The 23160-nt window shown below is 44.3% G+C and overlaps 2 protein-coding genes across 4 annotated transcripts in view; both read left to right on the top strand.

Annotated features, from left to right (window-relative positions):
* Positions 1–12253, top strand: part of wls (Wnt ligand secretion mediator) — a 40437-nt gene extending 28184 nt beyond the window's left edge. Inside the window, exons 10-13 of the mRNA XM_075671927.1 lie at positions 812–955; positions 1034–1117; positions 6354–6504; positions 9292–12253. Coding sequence (XP_075528042.1) covers positions 812–955; positions 1034–1117; positions 6354–6504; positions 9292–9413 — 501 coding nt within the window. The 3' untranslated portion in view covers positions 9414–12253. The remainder of the gene's footprint in view (positions 1–811; positions 956–1033; positions 1118–6353; positions 6505–9291) is intronic.
* Positions 12254–16466: 4213 nt separating this feature from the next.
* LOC142560103 (uncharacterized) overlaps positions 16467–23160 on the top strand; it is a 111453-nt gene continuing 104759 nt past the window's right edge. The window contains exons 1-2 of one of the 3 annotated variants that reach the window (XM_075671924.1): positions 16467–16577; positions 20040–20158. In XM_075671924.1, the coding sequence (XP_075528039.1) occupies positions 16506–16577; positions 20040–20158 (191 nt within the window). In that variant the 5' untranslated portion in view covers positions 16467–16505. Of the gene's footprint in view, positions 16578–17581; positions 17648–20039; positions 20159–23160 lie in introns of those variants that run through there. The other 2 variants (XM_075671923.1, XM_075671925.1) reach the window with 2 other exon arrangements.

Below are 23160 nucleotides of genomic sequence, written 5' to 3'. Positions count from 1 at the left end.
AGTACAACTTGTCATTTTAATGTGTTTATCTATAAATGTTAGACAGTTATAAAATTCGAAAGTTGCAGCATTGCAGGTGTGAATATATTTTTATGATTTTTATATTTCAAAATGTTCTCATGTCCTATAACACTATATTATAGTGGTTATGCACTCTGACTCTACCGTTCAAGCAAATAGCAGATAGACAGTGCCGTTCCTAAAATTTGAGACTTGCAATAAGTCGTTTTTCAGAAAAATGAAAAACAACTTTCCGTCCAATAACATACATTGCAAGCTACTAGATTGGGTAGCTTTCTTCTGGAGTAATATTGAACAATTGTTTTTGACAGGAAAGCAAGCCAGAAAGAGGCTCTTTTGAACGAGATCGAAGTGGCGTATCTTCGATTTATGGGTGCTGTATAAATACAGCATTTTTTTTCCTCAATGACATGTCCTTCTGAGCTAGATTTATCTCAGTCAACTAGCCATGATATGTAGATATAACAGAAATGATATTTTTTTTCACCAGGGCGCGTCTTGGGATCGTATTACAAGATTCGACTGTACTGTATATGAAATTGTGTTGCCTTCTTATTTCTTTTTTCTTTCTTCATTTTTTTCTAAATTTTTGTTCCCCAAGACCCATTTCTCGTTATTGTATTACAACATTTGAGTGTACTTTATTCTGTTTTGTAATTGCGGGTTCAGCTTGATTCCACGAAGTTGTGTTCCCCCCCCCCCTTTTTTTTAACTGTGGTGTCAATGTAGTATCCTCGAAATTCTTGCCTGTGAAACTGGAATGAAACCTTGACTCCTGGTATCCTCACAGCTGGCATTCATCATAGCCGGTGGGGTTTCAGCTGGAGTTTACTTCCTCTTCCTTTCCTACCTGCTTTATCGTGTGCTTCGTAACATTAGCTTCAAGAGGAGTGCGCTCCCAAGTATGAGTCAGGCACGCCGGATGTACTATGAGGTTGGTTTTCTCATGAGGTGACAGAAGTTGCAGGATTGTGGCTCCCATCTGCGATTGTTTTTGGAACTTTTCTTGCAGGGCATTATATACAGGTTCAAGTTCCTGCTCCTTGCCACTCAGATCTGTGCGGCCCTCACCGTTATTGCCTACATTATTGGACAGGTCTGTGCATATATTGTTAAAGCCACTCTTTATTGCTCAGTAAAAATTCGCTTATTCTTGAGGACAATTATACAGTTAGAACTTTTAATGAATTCACATCTGATGCGAAACTACTTTTGTTATGTGTAATATTCCTTATAAGCAGATATTTATTACACTGGTATTGGTGTCTGAAATGTTGTATATCTGTGTTCATTGTAGTGAGCCTCAGCTGCACACCCTTATAAAATTAGCAAGTTCGCAGACACTTAGCTGTGTGGCATGCTTTCATTGTTAAAATACACTGCAGACTACTTTGATGACAAACTTTAAGGGATCATTTGTCTTTCTTTAACAGCCAAGCGTTAACTTGGACCAACCATGTTCATCATTCACCTACAAATTTTCTGATCTCCTTTGCTCCATGCAAGTCCTCTCTTAACTATTTTAGTGTCAGTTTTTTTTTTTGGAAGTAATGCATCCCCAGCGTCAAATCTTTTTTCTCGAATATTATCAAACCAACACAAGCTTATTTTCAGTTGTGCAAAAGAGAAAAAAGTGACATGGGCAATTGCAAATCCAGTTTTAATTTGGTCCTCACATTCCTATCTTCATATTGTATCTCCTACCAAGTTTTGTTCTGTAGCGCACGCTTCCGCGATAGCACTGGTATGTCATGGTCGAAAAAGAAAACCTTCTATAAATGTATGGCAGATGGCAGAAACACGAAGGTATGGTGGCTATGTGCTATGGCGCAGATATTTGAACGGAGTCTTACCGCGGTGGCGCTGCACGAAATCCAGATCCGGAATGCCTGCTCCGTGCAGCACAACTATGCCCACGAAAGGGCTTGTTTCACAGCGCACTAATGCAAACGCAGAGAAATTAGCAAGTATGCTTGTAGAAATCTACAACAGATGGCGGAACTTCCTCGCAGCTCGCCAACTTAGTGTTGCTGCACACATACATTGGCGTAGCAGAAACACGGAAACGTACCCTTTAGTCAGTGACACTAACAAGGTTAAAACCAGCACTGTGCTCATTTCGAAAGACACTTTTAGTGTTAGAAATATTCAAGCCCAAAAAAGTTGCTGTTGTCAATTTTTTTAAGTCGGCTTTGCTGCAGTACAGTTGTGTTGTGCGGCGAAGCGCACAAAATGTATCGCGGTGAGGCACATTTGTCGTGCAGTGAAGCATATCAAAAGAAGGGGCTGTCACTGGGGCCCTCTGGTGCTTATGGTTGCCCGACACTGTCAGCTCAAGTGTAGCCTTCACTGTGCTGCCTCTTCATGTTTCTGGACAGCACCAGCTACAAGGTGGAAACCTCTGTCCACTACTAATCTCACTGAGTGCCTAAAAACACGGTTTCCAAGCTACAAGGTTGACCGAATAGCAAGCTTAGCAGTATTTTTAGATCCTATTTCTAAAGTAGTTGAGTGCCATTAGGTTGCTTCAATGACAAACTGGATTAAAAAGCTGGCTTTCGAAAAAACAAGGAAAATTTAAACGCCAATGAACCTAGATATGTCCTCAACAATGAAAGCTTCTGTAGAAGCTCCTTCCCTGTCAGCACTGTCATAAGACTTTGATAAGCTCATTAACCACCAACAATTTTCACTTGCTTATGGCAGCAATTTCACTGCCACAAGCACAGGATTAAGATACATGCAAGATGAAATTCTGGACCAAAAAAGATTGATGCGAGTATGGGCGTAAGTGTAGCACCCACTGTTGGTCCAGCTTGCGAACAGATACCTGCTGACACCAGACACTAGCACGTCCAGTGAGTTGCTCTATTTAGTGTCTGAAGGGATTGTGACATGCAGGAGGGCGTTGCTTCTCCCCTCACATATCAAGCAGCTATTGTTCTTTCTGGACAACATTAAATAACTGAAGTTATGATACTGTCAAGCTAAAGTGTTGTGCTAGAGAATTGTTGACCATAAAACATAATTTCTCTGTAAAGTAGATTTTCGTTAAATTAGCTCCGGTTAACTCTCTGCTGAAGGTCCTGGCCAGTGCCTGTGTATTTCCATGGGCCCAAACTTTCGTTATTCTGATCCTAAAATTGGCCTTTGCCAAATAATCTGAACTTGACCTGTTGGCATACACGCATCTGACCCCTCTGATGACCCCTGTAGTGGCAGCTCTTGTCTTGATGAAGCTTAAGGAACTGGGAATGCGTTGGACACATGTCAAAATCTCCCGTTGAAAACTCCTATTTTCGGCCTGCCCTAGGAAAATTTTAAAGCAATAATCAAAGCTCACAGTGTCTGAGGTATTTGTCCGATTATTAATATTGCTAAAATAAGATTGATATTAAGATTGATAAGTGGCTTCTTTTTTAACTGAAACTGGGCCGTAAATGGCCATTGTGCAACACACAACAATAATAATAATAATAATAAAAAAGTTGAGTCACTTTAGCATACACTAAGGAGGATGAAGGCGAAAGCTTGCATGCTCACAAGACTTTCATTAAATTACTTCGCATTCTCATTCAAATGCATAGTTATTTCCTATTACTTGTTTTTTTCCCACCAAAGGTTGTGGGTTTGAGTGCCTTCACTCCATCTTAAGTGTGCCTTCACTGTAATTAACACCAAAGGTTGTGGGTTTGACTCGCTCCATTAGACATAGGTTTGACCATCAGTGGTGGCACCATCAAATTCGGTGCCATTGAATTTTGATCCCACGAAAGGTCAAGTGTTCGACTTCCACCAAAAGTAATGGGTTTGGATATCCTAATTAAAACCAATGGTTATGAGTTTGACTCCTACCAATGGTTGTGGGTTCGACCATCAATGGTGGCACGACCAATGTCGGTGCCATTGAATTTTGGCCCCACCAAAGGTTGAGGGTTCGACTCCCACCAGAGGGTGCAGGTTCGAGTGCCTAAATTAACACCAAAGGTCGAGGCTTTGACTCCCACCAAATGTCATAAGTACGAGTGCCTTAATAAAATTTGCCCTCCTTAAAACCAGATGTCTTAGTTTGACTCCTACCACTGATCGGGAGTTCAACTATCAATGCTGGCACCATCAATGTTGGCGCCATTGAATTTCGGTCCTACCAAAGGTTGGGGTTTTGACTCCTGGCAAAGTTCATGTTTTCGAGTGCCTTAATAAACTCCATCTTAATTAACTGTGCCTTAACATCACCTTAATTAATACCAGAGGTTGTGGGCTCTCCTTCCACCATTGGGCCTGGGTTCGACCATCAATGGCAACTCCATCAATTTTGTTGCCATTGAGTTTTCGTCCCACCAAAGGTTATGGATTAGACTTATCAATGGTCGAGGGTTCGACAGCACAGATAGTGAGTTCGACTCGCTATGTATTTTGGTGCCATGATGTTGGACATCGGATTTTTTGTCCCATTATTATTCTTAAGGCTCTTGCCTTAAGAATAATAAGAATTTGCATCATGCTGAGTCATACATGGGGCAGGAGGTCAGCAGAAAAAACTGTCAGAACAACTTGGCAAGGCTGCAGGCATTTGTATTGGCACATTTGCAGTGACATTAGACCAATAAACTGCACTTGTGAAACAACACTTGCAGAATACATGATCAGACCAGTACAGTGTACAATTGAGAAGTCCTGCTGAAACACAGGAATAGAAGCAGGAGAAATAAGTGGTAGCATATACAGAAAAGGCACCCAGGTTTGTGTGAGACAGTTTTACTAAAAAGTCATAAAAATAAAACACAAAGAAGAGCAAGTTGCATATGGGAGCTGCTCTATGGTGCTGTTAACACGAGTTGAAATTTTTTTGTAGTTTTTTCAAACCTCTAGTTTCAGGTTTAGTATTTTTTCTATGCTGGGCGTCCCACGTAACTTTAGCCAAACCTTAAGAATATGCAAATGCCATGTATCAGGACAGTCAGTGCTTGAAGATACTTAAGATTACTTTTTGTGTTATGCCTAATTGCATAATTAGTCTTAATTAATTCATCAACCTGTCTAGTATTATAATTAGATAAAAAGTGTCAATGTAGACTAGAGCAACATGTAGAGCAACAGGAAAAACCCCTGTACAGCTTTCTGTTGCTCAATACATGCTACAAAAAAGTTTTTCCGAGCATGAAAGAAGCCTGCGAATGCAAAGTGCCTTGAGTGGCCAGTTGCGCACAAATTTTGTGCTAAGGTCGTTACTCTTCCTCTGCTTTTTTTCAACTGAAGCTTGTGTTGGCTCTTAAGTTTCGGGAGCAATATGGTCACGCAAAAACCCATTTGTTCCCAGAGCAGAGCATCTGTGGGAAAGGGTGGCTTGATGACTTGACAGCAGTGCCGGCGCCGGAGTGCGAGTCATTAGCAAGGATTTCAGCTGCATAGGCACATGCTCACGCATGCAATCAATCAATCAATCAATCAATCAATCAATCAATCAATCAATCAATCAATCAATCAATCAATCAAATCTTTATTTCCAACGACAGTTTCCAACCAGTCGGCTGTTTCTCTTCCATTGGGGAGGGAAAGGGCAGGAAAGGGTTTCGTGTGCGCTGTGCTGCCTACATTTCCTTTCAGTTCATTCTCGGAAAGTAGATGGGACGGCCGCGTGTTGTGCGTTCCTCCGAGGAACTGGCAGCCTTTGATAAGCGGCAGCAAAAACTCGTCCGTGAAAGGGCTTGCTGTCGGCAGGCTGATCCAGCCGTTAAGGACTAAATATAGTCCGACATAACATGAGCGCATGCACACATTACGTCACGTTGGCAAGAACAGCAGCGTCTATAGTTCAACCGATGGTTCGACGCACTGGTGCCACCAACTTAACTGGATGTGGCCAACGTGCTCTGACGCGCCGGGTGTCTAATGACGCTTGCCCACCCAGACAATCCAACAGCAACGAGAAGATCCCGAACTGAGGGAGCGGGAGGCTGAAGCAGTGCGGCACCATTACCTCTGGGTTACTTATTAACTGGGATGAAGGTCAGGTGCACGCAGGACAAGCTTCGCTTACCCCCATTTTCTGGTAGGGGAGAGGTTCGTCTTCTTTTTTTCTTTCTCTCCTAGAACACTAATAATTCACTTTACCTTAAACGTATATGCTCCCTTAGTTAGTTCTTCCTCTAATGTTATCTAGGACATTGCCAGCTGACATTTCTTCTTCGATTGGTACTGCACTGAATTATGATTGAGTAAGGACAGTGACATTATTTTACGCATTTGCAAGATGACAGCAGTGTACATTGCAAGACTTGTCACTGTGTTTAGGAGCTAACTGCTTCATGTTCTCCCTCCAACTGTCCCAGGTGAGCGAGGGTCGCTGGAAGTGGGATGATGACATCGACCTGGAATTTACATCGGCTTTTTTCACGGGGGTCTATGGCATGTGGAACCTTTACGTCTTCATGCTGCTTGTCCTTTACGCACCATCTCACAAGTATTACCCCACACCCGCTGGTGAGTAAACCTCCTTCATTTGTCCTGTCCCCCCAATTTCTCTAAAGAATCTATTTCGTGATAAGCTACTCCCACTTTTCTTAAAAGTTCTCATCGTTCTCTTGCACCTAAGATCCTTGGTATGTTGCCTATTTTTAAAAACTAGAATCTTTAACTTGCACAACAGCTGTTAGAGCAAGGGAACATAATCATGGCCCTGCCCCCAGTTGTCGGCACACCCAACATTGGGCTGTGGGTTTGACGATGGAACAGTTCATGACAAAGCCATGGCAAACACACATTGGTAGCAAACATGCAATAGCAGGTTGAGCTTTATCATGTGGCTGTCCCTTAGAAGTGCTACAAATTCTAGTTTGTACAGTTAAAGCTCTATATAATAAACATGAACATAATAGTTTGTTTAGGCCAGCCAGCCATGGTGCAAAGGGATCTCGGGAGTGGCCGACCTCCTAGTGCAAAGTAGGATTGAAACATGCACAAAAGGCACGCGCTGTCTTGTGCGTTGCAACTCGGCAAGCAGAGTTAAGGCATATTAGCCAGTTTTTGGCGCATGCCACGAGTTCAGGCCATTGAGGGGAACATTGCTAAAAACGGCGACGTCGAAAGGCGTCGCAACGGTGGCAGTGGCGTTGGTAGTGGCAGTGGCGTTGGTAGTGGCAGTCGTTGGTAGCATTGGGTTCCGCAATCCGAGAGAGATGTACCAGGCAGCACTGGCAGTGTCGGTTGTGAGCAAGGCGCAGCCCCTGTGAGGCCATAGTGCGAAGCCACGACCTTTCGCAGGTTGTCGTAGATGCCCGGGTCTGGTAGAAGTATGAGCTTTGAAAGAAAACTCTCTGGTAGCTCGTGACATGCGTGGAGATAGCATGAGTGCTGGTTACTCAAGTTGTTGGCGTAAAAGTGATTCTCGAGCTGAAGAAACCAGATGGCAGAGCTATTCCTGCAAAACTTTGGTAGGCCATGCATTCGTGGAAGGTGCGAGCACAGAACATCGTTAGGTTAGCCTGCTGCTTGTGGTGAAATCTCAAGTGCTGATAGCATTAGGGTTAGGGCATTCGCTGAAGCCATAGCAAAGGTTGTGCTTGTGGCCTGCGAGAGTGAAACTTGCACTTAGTGGAGCTGATGGGAGAGCCTCTGAATGGGTGATGAGTGAGGTGCCCCCGAATGGAAAACGAGCTTTCAGGAACGTCTAAGGAAGGAAAGTGACAGGCCATAGAGTAGCCGAAAGCACTTGCGTTTGGCCCAGTGAATTCCTTGGAAAGAGTGGTCGTGCAGCTGCCTGTGAGCCGGAGAGGAGCCTTGCAGACCAAGTAGAGGTTTGAGCCTGGGGTCAGCGCATGCTGACGACCGGTACTGGTGGACGCAGGTGATATAGGATGGCAAGACGCAGAATGACGCGATGGTTCAGATGGCGAGAGCTGTTGCGACAGAGGGCATGCTACAGGAGAGTGAGCGCTCGAGGTGATGTAGCGAGCAAGGACGGCTGCTCGCAAGTCCTCGTAGAAGTCAGGGCCGGGGATGTTAACCGGAGCCTGGGACCTTGTTGAGAAGGAAGTGGCTGTCCAACTGGATGAACTAGATGTTCGTCATGTCGACGTAGAATTCTCGGGCTCCGTACAGCCGTGGAACATCTGCTGGACCGCTTGAGGCCACGACACTCGTGTTGGTAGAGTCGGTGTGCTGATGCATGGCATGGCTGGGCTTGTTTGTCCAGTGTCGCCAATTTATGGCAGGTGGCATAAAGAGATAGCCGCTCTAGTCACGGTTTATTTAGGCCCGCAAGTCATGGTGCAGGGGGCTCTCAAGAGCAGCCTACACCACAGCCGTTCAGGTTAAGTATGATAGCATGCTTGATTTTACGCTACATGCCCGTGAGCCGTTTTCTTCTTCACCGGTTCTGGAGGAAATAGTCAAGCCACTGTAAAGTAAATCCTAAATGGTTATCACTGATATTGGCATGCAATGAACTATGAAGGTGAATCTTGAAGTCATTGCCCCTATTTTTTTATTTTTCTTAGCCAAATTATGGCTGTAAATGCAAAGTCAACATATCCATTCCCAGCAGTGGACCTTTCTTGGACCAGTTGGGCCTTATCTGCTGGTAGCTCCGTGGCATGACGCTGCTGTCAGTTGAATGTGGTGGTTGAGCTTCGCACATCCACGACATACGAGCAACGAAGTATGATTCGTTTTCTATGGAGCAAGGAAAGAGTGCCCATCAAAATCCATGGGGAAATGCAGCCCACGTATGGGAAAAGGTGTCTCACATTGAGAAATGTGAGGTGGTGGTGTTGAGAGTTCGCAAAAGGCCGTGAAGACTTGCATGAGAATGAGCATTCGAGGAAGCCACGTGTGTCGCTGACTGACAACAGGAGCATATCAGATTTAGTGCTGCGATGGGATAAATGTCTGAACCGGTGTGGAGACTATGTGGAAAAACATAGTGTGAGATATGCAGAATAGTATGTATATTTGTAATTACCTGTATATACCTTATTTTGGGTAATAAAAAATAGAGGCAAGGACTTTCTGATTCACCCTCGTATATGCTTATAATAGATATTGGATCTAACGAAGGTATTTTTGATTTCGGATGCGACCTCATTAAAACAACTGAACTGTATGACTGGCGTGTTCTCGCATTATATGCAAGTTTTCTGTAGCAGAGCTTTTGCTTAAACCTGTAATTTTGTCTTTAATCTTTCTTTGTGCACACGGTGAAGTTCCTTCCTGGAGTCTTTTAGAAGTGTCTAGAAAGAGTGCATGCCTTACTTTGCTACTTCCATCCAGATCACTCCACAAGCCAGGAAGAAATCGAATTCAGCCGACTTACCACGACAGAGCCTGTGCCCACAGAGCCTACAGAGTCATCATCACTGACAGAGTTTGCTAAAAAGGCAGCCTTGGATTAGTTTATCTCGGTTATGCAACTAATCAGTCCTCCAGTTTTTTTTTTTTTTTTTTTGTATCTTTCGCTTTTTAGGACAATCAAGGTTTATCGGCCCAACACTTGCAAGACCAGCCATATGAACAGGTATTTTCTCCCAGTATTGCTGTAAAGCAGTACTTCCCAAACTTTGCTGCCTGGAAGCTTGCTCAAATTGACAATACCAAAAAACAATAATGCAGCAAGTGTTTGTGTCAGCATGGCTGCAGACAATCTGCTCGGATAAAAATTTACAAATGGCAACAACTTCCCGCAGCAAAATTTTTGCTGATGACGTGAGTGAGTTCAGTAGTCAGAGCACAGTTTCTCAACTCAAAATTAAAGTTCAGGTGCTACCATTCTCACTTCCGACTCTGCGTTCGAGTACAGCCTCTGCTCATCCTCATTGGAGCCAATGCACTAAAGTCAAAAGTGAACACGTACTTTGCAGTGTTTACGGTTTCTGCTTACAGAAACGTACTCTTTCCAGAGTTTGAAAAACTGCCATTAGCTTGTTATTGTAATTGTTGGCAGTCCATGGAGCTCTTTAGTTGCATTGGTGACCGCTTGGCTAAATATGACATGGCTCCCCTTAGTCACAAGTTTGGGAAGCACTGAGGCAGGACCAGTGTGAATAATGATGCAATACTCTGCTGACAGCCTTGCAGGCATTTTGCTCGTAATTGATCGCAGTAGTTATGTTAGGTCTGTTCATATTCTTTTTGGAGTCTCTGGGTTGTTTCACATTTTTGTTCAGCTAGCTTCTATACAGCTAGGCTTTGTAGAGACCTTTCACTATGTAGTTCAATCCATACTTGCCTATGCTTCATGTTTTACTTTCTACTTCTTTTGAATGTTTGAGACAATTTCATTTTTTTTTTCTTCCATACGACATTGTCTTGATTTGTCACAGCTGTTTCAAGGCTCCCCTTGTGTATCACATTGTGTGTGAAAGTCACTTTCTTCCTTTTAAGTTTGGTGAACTGTGTTATTGTCATTGCCATGTTTTTGTTATTCAAAATGGGCATTTACTTGTATGTATTGGCCCCTGGTGCACTACAAAGTCTCAATGGCTTTAATAGCTCTGTTTTGTAGATGCGTAATTGTGATGGTTCAGGAGACTCCCCATTTCCTTTGTTGGTATGTTCACTTCACGCATCTAACTGTGGCAGCTGTTTATATATGTATACTCTATTTTGCAGTGGTATCTGCAAAGCAGTGTGGTCTATGTGGATTGGTTTGCTTTTAGTTCCACTGCTAATAGCACATAGCACTTTTTCATGACTGCACCTGCAATAAATAAGTTAGTTGGTCTATTTCTACTTAAGTTATATTTTTGCACAAACTGGGTTTTTTATTATTATTTTTTCCCTGTGTGCTTTTGTCATGTCGAAATTTTTGGGGCCAGTGAAGTGTTGTGACAGGGTATGGTTCTGGCATTAAAAACGAGTTCCCGGCTTTTGGAAGAACAGCTTTAAATGGTGTGTGCAAGTGACAACTTTTTTGTCAGCAACCTTTATGAAAACTGTGATTTTTTTTTTCTTCTAGCTTGCTAAATATTGCTAAAGTAAATTGTGCATCAGTGGTTAGTGTGTCATCTTTCTGCACATATTTGCTTGTCTAGCCGTGTGCCAAAGGTATTGTGTGTACTTGCAAGAGCAAAGTTCAGCTCTTACATTCCTTAACTGGATGCATTTATGAGGAAAGTGCTTAAGTGACATGAACAAAGATAACATTTGAATGAGTCAAGTTCTGGTGACTGTTGGGAGCAAATTTTTTAACGTTTGAAACTTTTTTTCATAAATTAGTAACTCTAGCTCTGCAAGAAAGTGAGCATTGCACTTCTGTAAATTGAATCTAGAAGAGCCTTTTAAGCAGGCAAAGTTATATTAACTTATTCCTTGTGCAAAAATGAGTAGTTCCACACTACTTTTGTCCCTTATTCTCAAAGTAGTCGTGTGCATGTACAAATTTTATTTGCCTTATATACTCTAGTAGATGAAGTTTCCTGAACTGTAGATGTAATTTTTTAGTTGTGGGTCCACAAGTGCGAGTATGGTTACATTTATAAAAATCTTCAGGTTTTCTTTGTTAGCTTTTGTATGAAGACCTAAACTGAGTCTTCTCAGAACAGCTGCTAGAATAGTAATCTTTCCAATGCAAAAACACATCCATATACTTTTTGCTATTTCATAAGTGCATTTCCACGTCTTGCATGTATTTCAATGGATAAGGCAAGAGCTAAAACTTTCTCTTAGAAGTGTTTCATAGCGTTAGAATGTCTGCACGTCGTCTTGTGGCATGAGCTGTGCTATTATTGGAGTGCAATGGCACGTGTTTAAAACTTAGTTATGTGGTGCGCATTTTTATACGTGCATCTGCACTCTATTTCTTTCACACTTTTTGTTACCTTACATAACAAAGCAGTGTGAACTTGGTGTGTTATGTAACTGGCACTTTTCTAGGTATTTAAGTTTTGATATATTGCTTCACATTGCAGAACCTGGAATGGAACTGTCCTTGCTAATGTGAGCCAGTTTTGCAAAATAAACAGTTTCCTGTCGAACACTGCTTTTACATATCTCTATATTCAAGTGTTGGTCATGTGAATATTGTGAATTTATGTTAAAGAGAGGGTGTACTTTCTTCCCAGTTCCAATAAAAATGGGCTGCAGTGGGATTGTGAGACAGAAATCAACCTTGCTGATACGATTGTATTCTTGAAAAGCACACAATTGCTGTTTTGATATTATTAACCTAAAGTGCCAAAAATTTAGTCTTCCAAGGTCAATAAAGTGTAGAACGGACTGTAACGATCGAAGTATAGCAAAGGCTTAAAATGAGGCAGGAAGAGGGCAGTGTAAATAAGTGATCAAATGCTGCTGGAGGATATTCGAGGCAAGATTCAAGAAGTGTAGATTGGCAGACAGAACAGCCGGTGGGCCATTAAGATAACTGGATTGGCGCTAAGGAAAACAGGCATTGTAGAGATTAGATAGATTAGTTAAGTAAGGAAATTGCACAGGTGGTATGGCAATTGAGCAGTTAATGCAGTTCCTGCAGGACAGGCTAAATTGAAATTCTTAGCAGAGAGTTTTGCCTGCACTGAACCCATATGGACCTGAGGACAGTAGGGTGCGTACTGCTGATGAGGGCATCTGTGGAACTTGGGAAAGCTGTCTTGCAGTAGACGTGTCCATACGATTGATTTGAACGAAATTTGTTGCAATCAGAAAGGAAGCCCAGTGATGGATGGGAGCATATATGCACCTAATGCATGAACAGTACATTGACCTTTATCCCATCACAAATGAGTCAACTTCCAACACGGTTGCGGCAGGTGCGCTTGCTTACATTAGTTCTTTAGTTATGTAACAAATCCATCCATATCCCTTCGCGCTTGTTCTTTTGTGGACACCCATGTATGTAACATTGTGGAGTAGGTACTGCATTGTTTCATTCCTGCTGTATCCTGTGCGAGAGCATCTACAGGCTGGTCGTTGTTGACAACACTGGCGCACAAGGTGGAAGTAGCATACACTGTAGTGCCAGGCTGTGACATGCACACAAGCTGCTGAGGTAACTGCGAAGGTTGGCACCAAACCAAGCTGCTTCACTAAGCACATTAATGGCAGCAAGGAAGGCCTGCTGTAATCGCAATGAAGTATCTAATTGCCCACAATAAAATGACGATTCATGCGGCAGCAGAACCAAACAGTGCTGGCAGCATGCTGCCATGGCTACGAATGGCGCTAGCTAACAAACACTCTGGGGCTAAATTAGTCAAACACCTTCATAACGAAGTGCTTCAGACCTCAAAAATCCTTTGTTATACAGGTCATTTCGTTGTAAAGATTGCGCACCGTAACGCTAACAATAGAGCAGGCTGAACACATTCAACAATGGAATTTTCCTAAAATGGGAATTCAAGATAGACATGTGAAATAAATTGCTATTTTTGGCACATATTCCATCTGGCCGAATGTGCCTCAGCAGCCGATCTTGTCGCACCGATACTCATGGCATGCTCCGCAGCCAAACGCAGGAGCGATGCCAGGTAAAGATGCAGCTCATTTAATTCAGCAATCGCGTTCCTTGCCATAAAAATTATTACTTTGTTTACGGGCTCATCACTGTTGTCATCATTGACGTTTGCGTCCACTCCGCCCTAGAAGGCTTTGAAGACTCCTTCGGACATCGGGTTATGGTTATGACTTCACATCGCCACCAACCACAACCAATCCGTCAGCCGCCGCACTCACTGCTGTGCTACAACAAGCTGCATAAAAGTTAAGTGATTCCTGAGGCAGTAATATAAAGCATAACTGTAACACTAGCTGGCAGCGGCATGTTTGTGAATTGTGTCGTTAGTGCAGAGTGGAGCTGAGTAGTGTCTGCGGAGGGCATGCAGAGTGGCACCACTATGTGGCGTTTGTTATACAGCAACAAATCGACCCTCAGTACACGTAAATTTCTTCGTTGTACAGACGAATTTGTTGCACTGGTCTTTGTAGAGGCATTTGCAGTACGGATGAAAGATGGAAATTAGGCTGGGAAAATAATCAACCCTTCGTAATAAAGGTGACTTCGTTGTAAAAACACTTGTAGAGGCGTTAATTCGTCTGTACACATACATAAAAACCCAAAAATGTGGACGAGGGATCGAAAGTGCCACCAGCGCTTGTCTTCATCGTTCTTTCAGTCTTTCTATGTCCTTCTATGTACGCGCTGTAAGTGATGTTTACTGTAGCTTATTTGGTAAAGCACTGCACGCATACTTCTGGGATATATGGGTTCAGTGGACACCTTTGGCTTTTTGTCCACTTTTATTTCCCTAACTTGTTATTTCTGCATTTCAGTTAAATATAACAAATAACTTCACCTATAGCATGTTCTCTGGCTTCATTGCTACTTCGTATATATCGGTTTAAACTCATTTTGTTTTTCTCCTAATTATAGCGTCCCTCTAAAGAGACGTATGGTGCTGCAGTGTTCCACCCAGCTTTTTCAATGAACACAACACGCATATGTCTATGTACACCTGCTGACTTTAAGCTCCTACTATGCTTCATTACGATAAACTTTCCGTTGAAACTGGCAATACGTGTGTCAAGCCAAGCAAGACAGAAGGCAGGAAGTGGCCAACATTGGTAAAGCAACATATGTCGTTCAAGTCGATGTTTCGACAAGGGGATTTACGCAAGATGTTCAAAGCCTACTCGATAGGGTGTGAAAACGACATGTGTGGGAGAATGCCGTCAGTGGTTCTGTTACAGAAAAAAAATTGCCTACTTGAGCAGTTAATGTGGTGGTAGAGGTTTTTCCCTTCCTAGCCAAGTCCTTCATTTTCTGCCCCGCTCATACTGACCTCCAGTCTTTGCACCTTTTAGGCACGTTAGCATTGTGGGAAAGCCTACACTGGCGTGCATTTATCTTTCTTTTTCTCTTTTTTAGTTTTAGTGTGCTGTTTGAGAATATCCGACATTTGTCGGTGCCAGTTTCGGCCAGGCTTTGCTTTATATACGTGCTGTCCCAGAAATCGAGCTTCTACGTGAAGATGAACGGTTGATCATTAAACTGTGGTAACAAACATTAAAGCACGCGAAAGAAGTTCCACGCCCAAGTATTAAATACTCGAATACATGGCGCAATAAAGGCAACAAATGCAGGCAGTCATGCTCCTGGCACCGCTAAATATCGCTCAATATCTTCGCTGGAAGAAAATTCTTATGGAGATGTCCAAGTACAAATACTGGCACAACCTCGTCCAATATAAAAGGGAAGACGTCATCTGTGTTTGAGCCACGATTCCTGCAAACGTGCAAGTTAGCTAGAAGCTCGCTCACTGCTATTTGTTATGTTGCCTTCCTGTTGAATTGAACCCTGCTCGTGGAACATTTCCTCATTACAAGCACACACATGGAAAAATTACCTGTTTCGAATACATATCCGGTGCGCCCTTTTATATTGGACAATATTTACTATTGTTATTATTTTACTACTTGCGGACAACATGTGCACATGTAGGCATTGCTCTGTTCGGTTCAGTCATCATCTTTGACCTACGAACCATGAAATGCGGCTCGATCCGTCATATGCACATCTTTATGGTGTAAGTATATTGGTTATTTGGCTTACAAGCTATATCGTTGGCGGTTAAATGTGTGTAGTAGGTTTGTTAAGGGATGCCGCTCGTACAAGGCAAAGCTTTTGGCATTAATCTTTTTTTTCTTCTGTAAACCGTATCGCATGCTACGTATACGTAATCGCTTCAGTGCATGGTAACATTGGCGATGAAGTATGCTGGAAGCTTCTGCTTTTACCATAGCGAACGTCCGAAATAAAAGAAAGAACTAACGCTTAGCTCTGAGGAGAAGGATGATAAATGGGTATATTTCTCTTTTCTACAGTTTTTATCTGCTGTTTTGGCAATACTAGTGGTCGGAGCCTCCTGTATTTTGCTCTGCTTAGACGTGGCTTTCACTGGAACTACTTTAATACAGATGCGGAAATGTTAAGCAGTCAGAGACTCTGGAGCGCTGTCTAATCCTTTTTCTTCGTTGGCTGCGAGGTCAAGAGTGGCGACGTGGTCACCTTCTTGCATATATGTATTATGTTATATATCCGGCATATTGGTCAATCATGCGGTCACAATGCATCACAAAGGGTCTCGCTTTTTGAGATACAAAAAATGCATCAATTCAGTGGCCACCGGTGACGAAAAAAAAAAAAAACAGCCAGCAGGCACGCGTTTTGAGTATCGCGTTTCAATCGCTTAGCGCTGTACGCCTTGACTGAAGGGGATAGCCGAGGGCCACGAAAGAAGACGGCATCTATTCAGCGTACGATTTGCAGTTTCGAATATAGCGTCGGTCATCGGTGCCTCACAATTTTCTTGATACGAGCTACGAAGCGCTGACTGCAAACGCGTCGACGAACTGCACGCTGCATCGCACCATAGATGATAGCGATAGCAGGAAAGACCGCAATGAAACAAAGAAACAGATGGCGACGATAACCCGTAGGCGCGGTAACTGTGCTCGGCGGTTCGGTCCGGTCGCCTAGGAAACGGCCGCGCATGCTCAACGCCGCGCGACAAGCGGCAGAACGTCGTCGGGGCCCGGCGGCGGACGACGTGGATGCAAGTGCGGTAAGTGGCACTGATGTTACTTTTTGCGCTAATAAGCTGAAAATTGGGTTCGCGAGCACAGTCCCGCCATTTCGGCCACCAACAGCGCATTATAATTTCGCTTAAGCAAGTTGTTGTTGAACTCGGTAAACTGTTGTTGAGCTTGGTAAAACTTTGCGGGACCGAATCCCGGCCCACGGCGGCCGCATATAGATGGGGGGGGGGGGGGGGGGGGAATGCTGAAGTACCCGTTTACTTTGATGTAGGTGCACGTAAAACAAAAAAGAAAAAAGAGAGAGAGAGAACTGGTGGTTCAAGTTATTCCGGAGTCCCCCCACTACGGCGTCCCTCATATTCAAATAGTGCTTTTGGCACGTAAGACGCCATAATTAATTAAATTGTTCTTTATTTTAATTACCAATATTTCAAAAAAGTATTGGTAAAACTAATAATTGTCTTGCCGTAAACGATATACAGATTGTTTTCAACCTTTAGCGCGCCATATAATAGCAGACGTGTGTTCTGCGGAAGTCACAGGATTTTAAAGCCACGCTAATTGCCTTGGTACTTCAAAAGTTTGTACCTAAGATATGTTAACTAACGAAATTTAGGAAACAACCTTGACTGGCGCTGGCTTAATGTGTCTTCCTTCGACAGCATTCGGTATTTGCTCCTCAAAGCCAATGCTTGTTGTAAAGCTGCCGCTTTGGATGTGGCTTCGTTCGAAATAATTGTGTACGTTGTGTGCCCCTTTTATGGCGATTTTAACATGTGGCCTCAATTCCACACCTGTGATGTCAACCCCGACAGCGAGAAGTGTTCGCTAAATTTTGACGCGGTGTCGCCGCGCCACCATGACGCGACGTTTGTTACGCGATTACTTCAACATTACTTCCCGTCTAGAGTGCAGCTAAGAGCGCACAAAGCGAAACGCGGTTAGCCTTGAACTTGTAGCGAGGGACGTTTCGGAATGGTCTCGGAGCCGCACCATATATACTTACTATATATGCTGGCCGCCATGTTTATCTGCGGCGAGTTGGATGGAACCAGGCACCAAAATTGTGCTTGGTCGTTTACATTGTTCCGCTGCCGTAAGTATTAATTATTCCAAATATGCTTGCGTCTGTCGCAGCTCTGTGAATTTCCACGCGTATTACTTGTGGCTCTCTTTACCGTCGACCGCATCTACCGAAATGCCTACCCTCTTATCAGATTATCGCCATGTCATCGCTGTACGCCAGACGCAATTGCTGCCGCCTTCGGAACTTCGTGAACGTCATCGTCAGTACGAGCTGCAGCGCGCGAGCCCTGTGCACTGGGTCGCGGATGGTGGTCGTGCTAGCGTGACTAGCGTGACGGTGCCGATAAAAAAAGTGGAGAGGGTTTCGCCTTTGCAGCGATGCGCGTACCCCGTGCCTTTCCGTCGTCTCCTTTAGCAATACGCTGGCTCGCCGATCAACTGTCGCTCAAAAAGGAAAGAGAGAAAAAAAAAAGAATGGAAAAAGATGTGCCATGGATGTGCCGATCGCACGAACGCACTGTGGGGATCGATGTAAGCGAAGGTTTCTGTGCTGTCTGCTTTGGCTGACGATAATTGGCGAGGATGTCGACGGCGAGTGTTTAATTTCTTCGACGTTAAGTCCAACACGAGAGTGGCGAGTTGATGTTAAACGTTACGTTGCGTGCACCATTGCTGTTTGTCTTGCGTAGTACACAGAACGCGCAGGGGTACGTATTTGCTTGAGGCGTTGCTGTGCGCCATACTTCATAACCTCTGAGAGGGTTGAGCGTTGTCGTTGCCTCACACGACACATCGCATCGTGGCAGAAGCGCTAAACTTGAATAAGACTATGTGGCTGTACGTGCCAAAACCACAATCGGATTATGAGGTTCGCCGTAGTGGCGGACTCCAGGTACATTTTGACACCGTGGTGTTTTTTTAACTAGTCCCCAAATCTAAGTGCACGAGCGTCTGTTTATTTTTTTTTCTTTCTTTTTTTTTTTTGCCCTCGTCGATATGCGGCTGCCGCGGTCGGAATTAACCCGCGACCTCGCGCAATGCCATAGCCGCAATGCTACCGCGGCGTGCAGATGAGTGTTGGTTTGACGTGTGACCGCTTCCAGGCCCTACGATGCGCTTTAATGCGGCTCTGCTTCTGCACGCCCTGCTTAAGCTGTCCGCTTGATATATTTGCATGTTTATTTTTCCGAAATAGCAGAAACGTACGTACCGTACCCTACCTTGAACATACATTTATCCCGTTTGCTCGCAACCGTGCCGTGTATATAGTAGTAGTGTTTCCTCGCTTTCTCACGTCACCTTTTCCCATTGTGCACATTTGCACAATACAGTGTGCATATTCGATGTTGCGCAAATGTCCAAGCGAGTTTTTCGTGTCGCATTTACTCTCTGCCTTGCTCCAAAAGTTTACACCCTTTGGAGTGCCTCTTCTGCCGCACAACAATAATCGTCATCTGCCTTGATGCGTTTCCTTTCTTGAAAACGCCGCTCCCGCTACTTTCCTGTCGGGAATGCTATCATGCTGATAACGCGCATGCCGTTCGTTACTGGAAAGTACCGGGCTCGCAGTGTTAAAGAAAGGAAACGCAGCAAGGTAGATGATGGTTATCGTTGTGTGTCAGAAGGGCCACTCCAAAGGGTGTAAACTTAGTGTACACACGCTCTAAACATCCCCCCCCTCCCCCCACACGCCTCGTGTCAGACCGTAGCAGTAGTGGGAAAGCCGAAGAGGCAAAGAAAGCTTCGATTAAAACAAAAAACAAAAACACTGAGGTCTAAGTACGTTAACAAGCCTGACTTCTCCACAACGTGGCTGCATGCTTAAGACTTAAGGTAGCAATGAAGTACCATAACATTGTCTGTAAAACTTATTGTTGCACGAATTGTTGTACTTTCCGCTGTAGCTCGACTGTGCTTTAATCTCCGGTAATGGTGCATTCGACTGATCATTACAAGATGTGTTAAGAATGTCGTGCAAGACAGCTTTCAAGCTGATTTACGCGAATAAGCGGCTAAATCTGATACATTAATAATTTCGCTTCATCGCTGACATTCTTTTTCCTGTTTAAACTTCAAAGCGCGACATTTATTGTAGCGCTGCCATAGTACTTGAAGCGAGTAGTCGAACATATAAACACAAGTCTGCGCTGATGCGTTAAGATTTGATAACTCTATATGTCTTCCTCCGAAACGTCGAACTTCAACCGATTCAAGCTGTCAAAGCTGTAGCAGATTTTTTTATTTTTATTTGATCGACTGCAGGACTCGACTCCCTCTTGTACTTCTCATACTATGTGCGTGATGTGGCCTGTCTTCTTCTTCTTCTCTCTCTCTCTCTCTCTCTTTGTTTTTTTGCTCTTCATGCGCGTAAGCCTGGTGTCCCTTTAAGGAAACAACTGCTAGCCTGCTTTTCTTTGTTTCAATATATGTGTGGTGCTTATATATACTTGTACAATTAACAGGGCTCCCATCCTTGTGTGTGCCGCGAGACACCAGCGCCACTCCTCCTCCTGGCGGAGAGCCGCGTCACCGTCTATCAGCACGCTTGCACAAAACCGCCGACAGCCGTCCGCAGAATCAAGTAAGTCGGAGTGGCAAAGTTTGTCGTTTTCCCGAATGCTTGCTATTATTTGCGGCAGCGTTGTTGCTTCGCGTTGTAGCCCAGTCGTGACAGTTTGCTCGTGACGACGAGAATATCGCTGCAACGTCTACGTGTCTCTAGTGACGTATTGAGCGCTGGCTGATCTACGCGCCCGACGCTCATATTGTGCTTTCTCGTATTCGTCTGACTGCGCGCGCTGGCTGTTTGGACTTTTGCGTCTTGATCAGAAACATTACTGTAGCAGCAAATCGAAGCAGTTGGGTGCCTTAGCGCAAGCAAGGCGGATCCACTTGGGACGAATTTTCAAGATGACACCAGTCTCGAGCTATTAATTCCCGAACTTTGCGGAGAAATGCGTTGGCCTTCCAGTCACTTTCTTAACAAGACGTTGTTTTATGCGTCGAAGCACAAGATTAGCTGGAACGCCAATGCAGTTTTTCGCAAAACTCGGGAATTAATATCTCGAAACTGGTGTCATCCTGAGAATTCGTTCTAAGTACGTGGACCCGCCTTGCGAACTCCACAGCTAGAATTTGTAAATTGCAATATAGGCCTTAAGTTAACCAGTTAAAAACTTCATCCGTGAATTTTTGTAAATTAGTCGATTATGCCTTTCAATCTTTTTGTGCAAGTAATGTCCGCCTCTTTGAGTAAACCACATCTTATGAATTGTGATGCGGCTGCCACCACTTGTTACGGGGACGGAGTTTCGACTACCTTCAACAGCGTCTGCTTAGAGCTCGGCCCTGGTTGACGATCGGAGAAGGTCCGGTAGGGAAGACGAGATGATGTAAAAAATAAGAGAAGTTTAATAAATCGTTATGGGTGAGCGGTGCGCTCCAAGACAAAAACAAAAAACAAACAAATAAATACATACGTTCGGCGCGCGTGCGCCGGTACGCAAGGGCAGAGAAGATGTGTCTACACGTGGAGGCCCGCTGGCTTTCTTATACCCTCCACCATCCGGGCAACCTCATTCTCTCTTGCACCCTCGTAGAGGGCCTTTACAATGGTCAGCCCACGCTGAGGAATTTGGAGTGAAACCACTCACTGGCGTAGAGGAGGTGAGCGCAGGTCACGTCGGGTCAACTCACAAAGAGGAACTCGGAGAGAAACCGCTCCCTGGCGTAGACATGTGGTGAATGGAGGACAGAGAAAAGTTGCATTTGCACTGGTGCATAATCCCGTCGCACCCACCCGATGGACAAGTCGTTTATGTTGACAAGCGTGACGATTGGGCACGTCGTGTACGTCTTTTGGCATCCGTTCCATTCAGCGCCGCACACATTGAACCGCAACGGACTGCCCCGCCGCCGAAGGAGATCCCGATGGGATGGGGATGGCAGCTCGGAGCTTGTACTCGTCGTGGGTTGTCGCACAGCTCTCTGGAGCACGATAGACTGTGGGCGTTTTGCCACGTCGCCCAACGTCTCGGTTCAAGTCTAGATGCCTCAGAAGGGTCTGCAACAGTTTCTAGTTCATAGCCCGCGTCGACAGAACTACACCGAGACTCAGCCGTTCAGTCGTCAACAAGCGCCAGACAAATTCTCGCTGAGCTCCGCCAGGCTTACTTCCCACTCAAAAGTGACATTTTACAGAACTTACAGCAGCACTAAATACCTACACGAGCTTGTTATACGCGTCACAAGGCAAGACCCGACCCAATCGCGTAAACTAAAATAAGACCCTTCCAATCCTACGTCAGGAAAAAAAAACAGAAAAAAAAACGGGTTTTGGGAAATCTTTGAGGCTGTTTCTCGATCTAGGGGCTTCGACTCAAGCCATCGGTATTGCCATTGAGAGTCTCCTTTTTATAGCGTATTGCAAAAGAACATTGCTGCAAAGCGAGGCTCCAGCGCAGGAGACTGCCATTTCTGGAAGACGTTGCCTGCAACCATTTGAGAGGACAATGATCCGTTTCGATGACGAACCTCGAGCCCGCAACATAGCAAGACAATTTTTAAACAGCCCATACGAGACATGCGCACCCTTTTTCAGTAGCGCTGTACGCCTGTTCTCGACTAGTGAGTTTCCGACTTGCGTAAAGGATGGGGTGTTTCTCGTCGCTCTCTTCCTGTTGGCATAGTACGACGCCCATGCCTCGCTCGCTCGCATTGAAGCACAAATACCTTCGTGTATAGTCCGACGATCTTAGCACGGGCTGACTCGTCAGCGCGCTCTTCAGGGCGTTGATAGAGGATTTCTTTGTTTTTCGTCCCAGTGGATACTTTGTGGCTGCCTTTTTCGAAGAGTATCAGTTAAAGCGCCAGCTAGTTCAGAGTACCTAGGGATGTACCGCTGTCAGCATCCGGTGACCCTTAAGAAAGTTCGGACATCGGCCTTTGTGCGCGGCTGCGGGAAATTTCGTATCGCAGCCGCCTTTAGCTCAGATGAACGACGACGGCCCTGTCTGATTACGTGACCGGAATAGATCACTCCCGCGGGCACCATTTGGCATTTTGGTGCCTTTATGGTTAAGAGGAAGCTTTAGCTCTGGTGCGCCAATCTAAATACACGGGACAGGAGAATTCGTTTTTCTCGGCAACCACTGCACCAAACATGACGAGGTTTGTTGCATTTAAAAGAAAAACCTTAAATCTAGTGACTGTAGGTTTCGAATTTTTGATTTACATGGTCAATTTTTTAAAACTAAAATTCGGCAAAAATCGAAAATTTTCAGAAAACGCAACTATCAATTTTACAACTCCTTAACTCGGCAATGAAAAGTGATATCCCAATTCTGTGAAATGCATATCATAGTACATCTAAAGCGGATAAAATTGGTATGTTGCCCATGAATCTAAAAAAAATTAGTAATGTGTAAATACAGCTTTTGCAGAACCCTTATATACAACATAATAAATTCGCGTAATATATAAATTGACATATCGAATTTGACCGCTTTGAATGATCTAGTGGGTGCCGTTTACGGAACCGCGATATGTGTTCTTAACGGAGAGCTATTAATGCTTGTATTTTCT

This window comes from Dermacentor variabilis, chromosome 10 (assembly GCF_050947875.1).
Source record: "Dermacentor variabilis isolate Ectoservices chromosome 10, ASM5094787v1, whole genome shotgun sequence".
NCBI lineage: Eukaryota > Metazoa > Arthropoda > Arachnida > Ixodida > Ixodidae > Dermacentor > Dermacentor variabilis.
The sequence above is the reverse complement of the archived record's forward strand: the minus strand, read 5'-3'. Positions and strand labels throughout refer to the sequence as shown.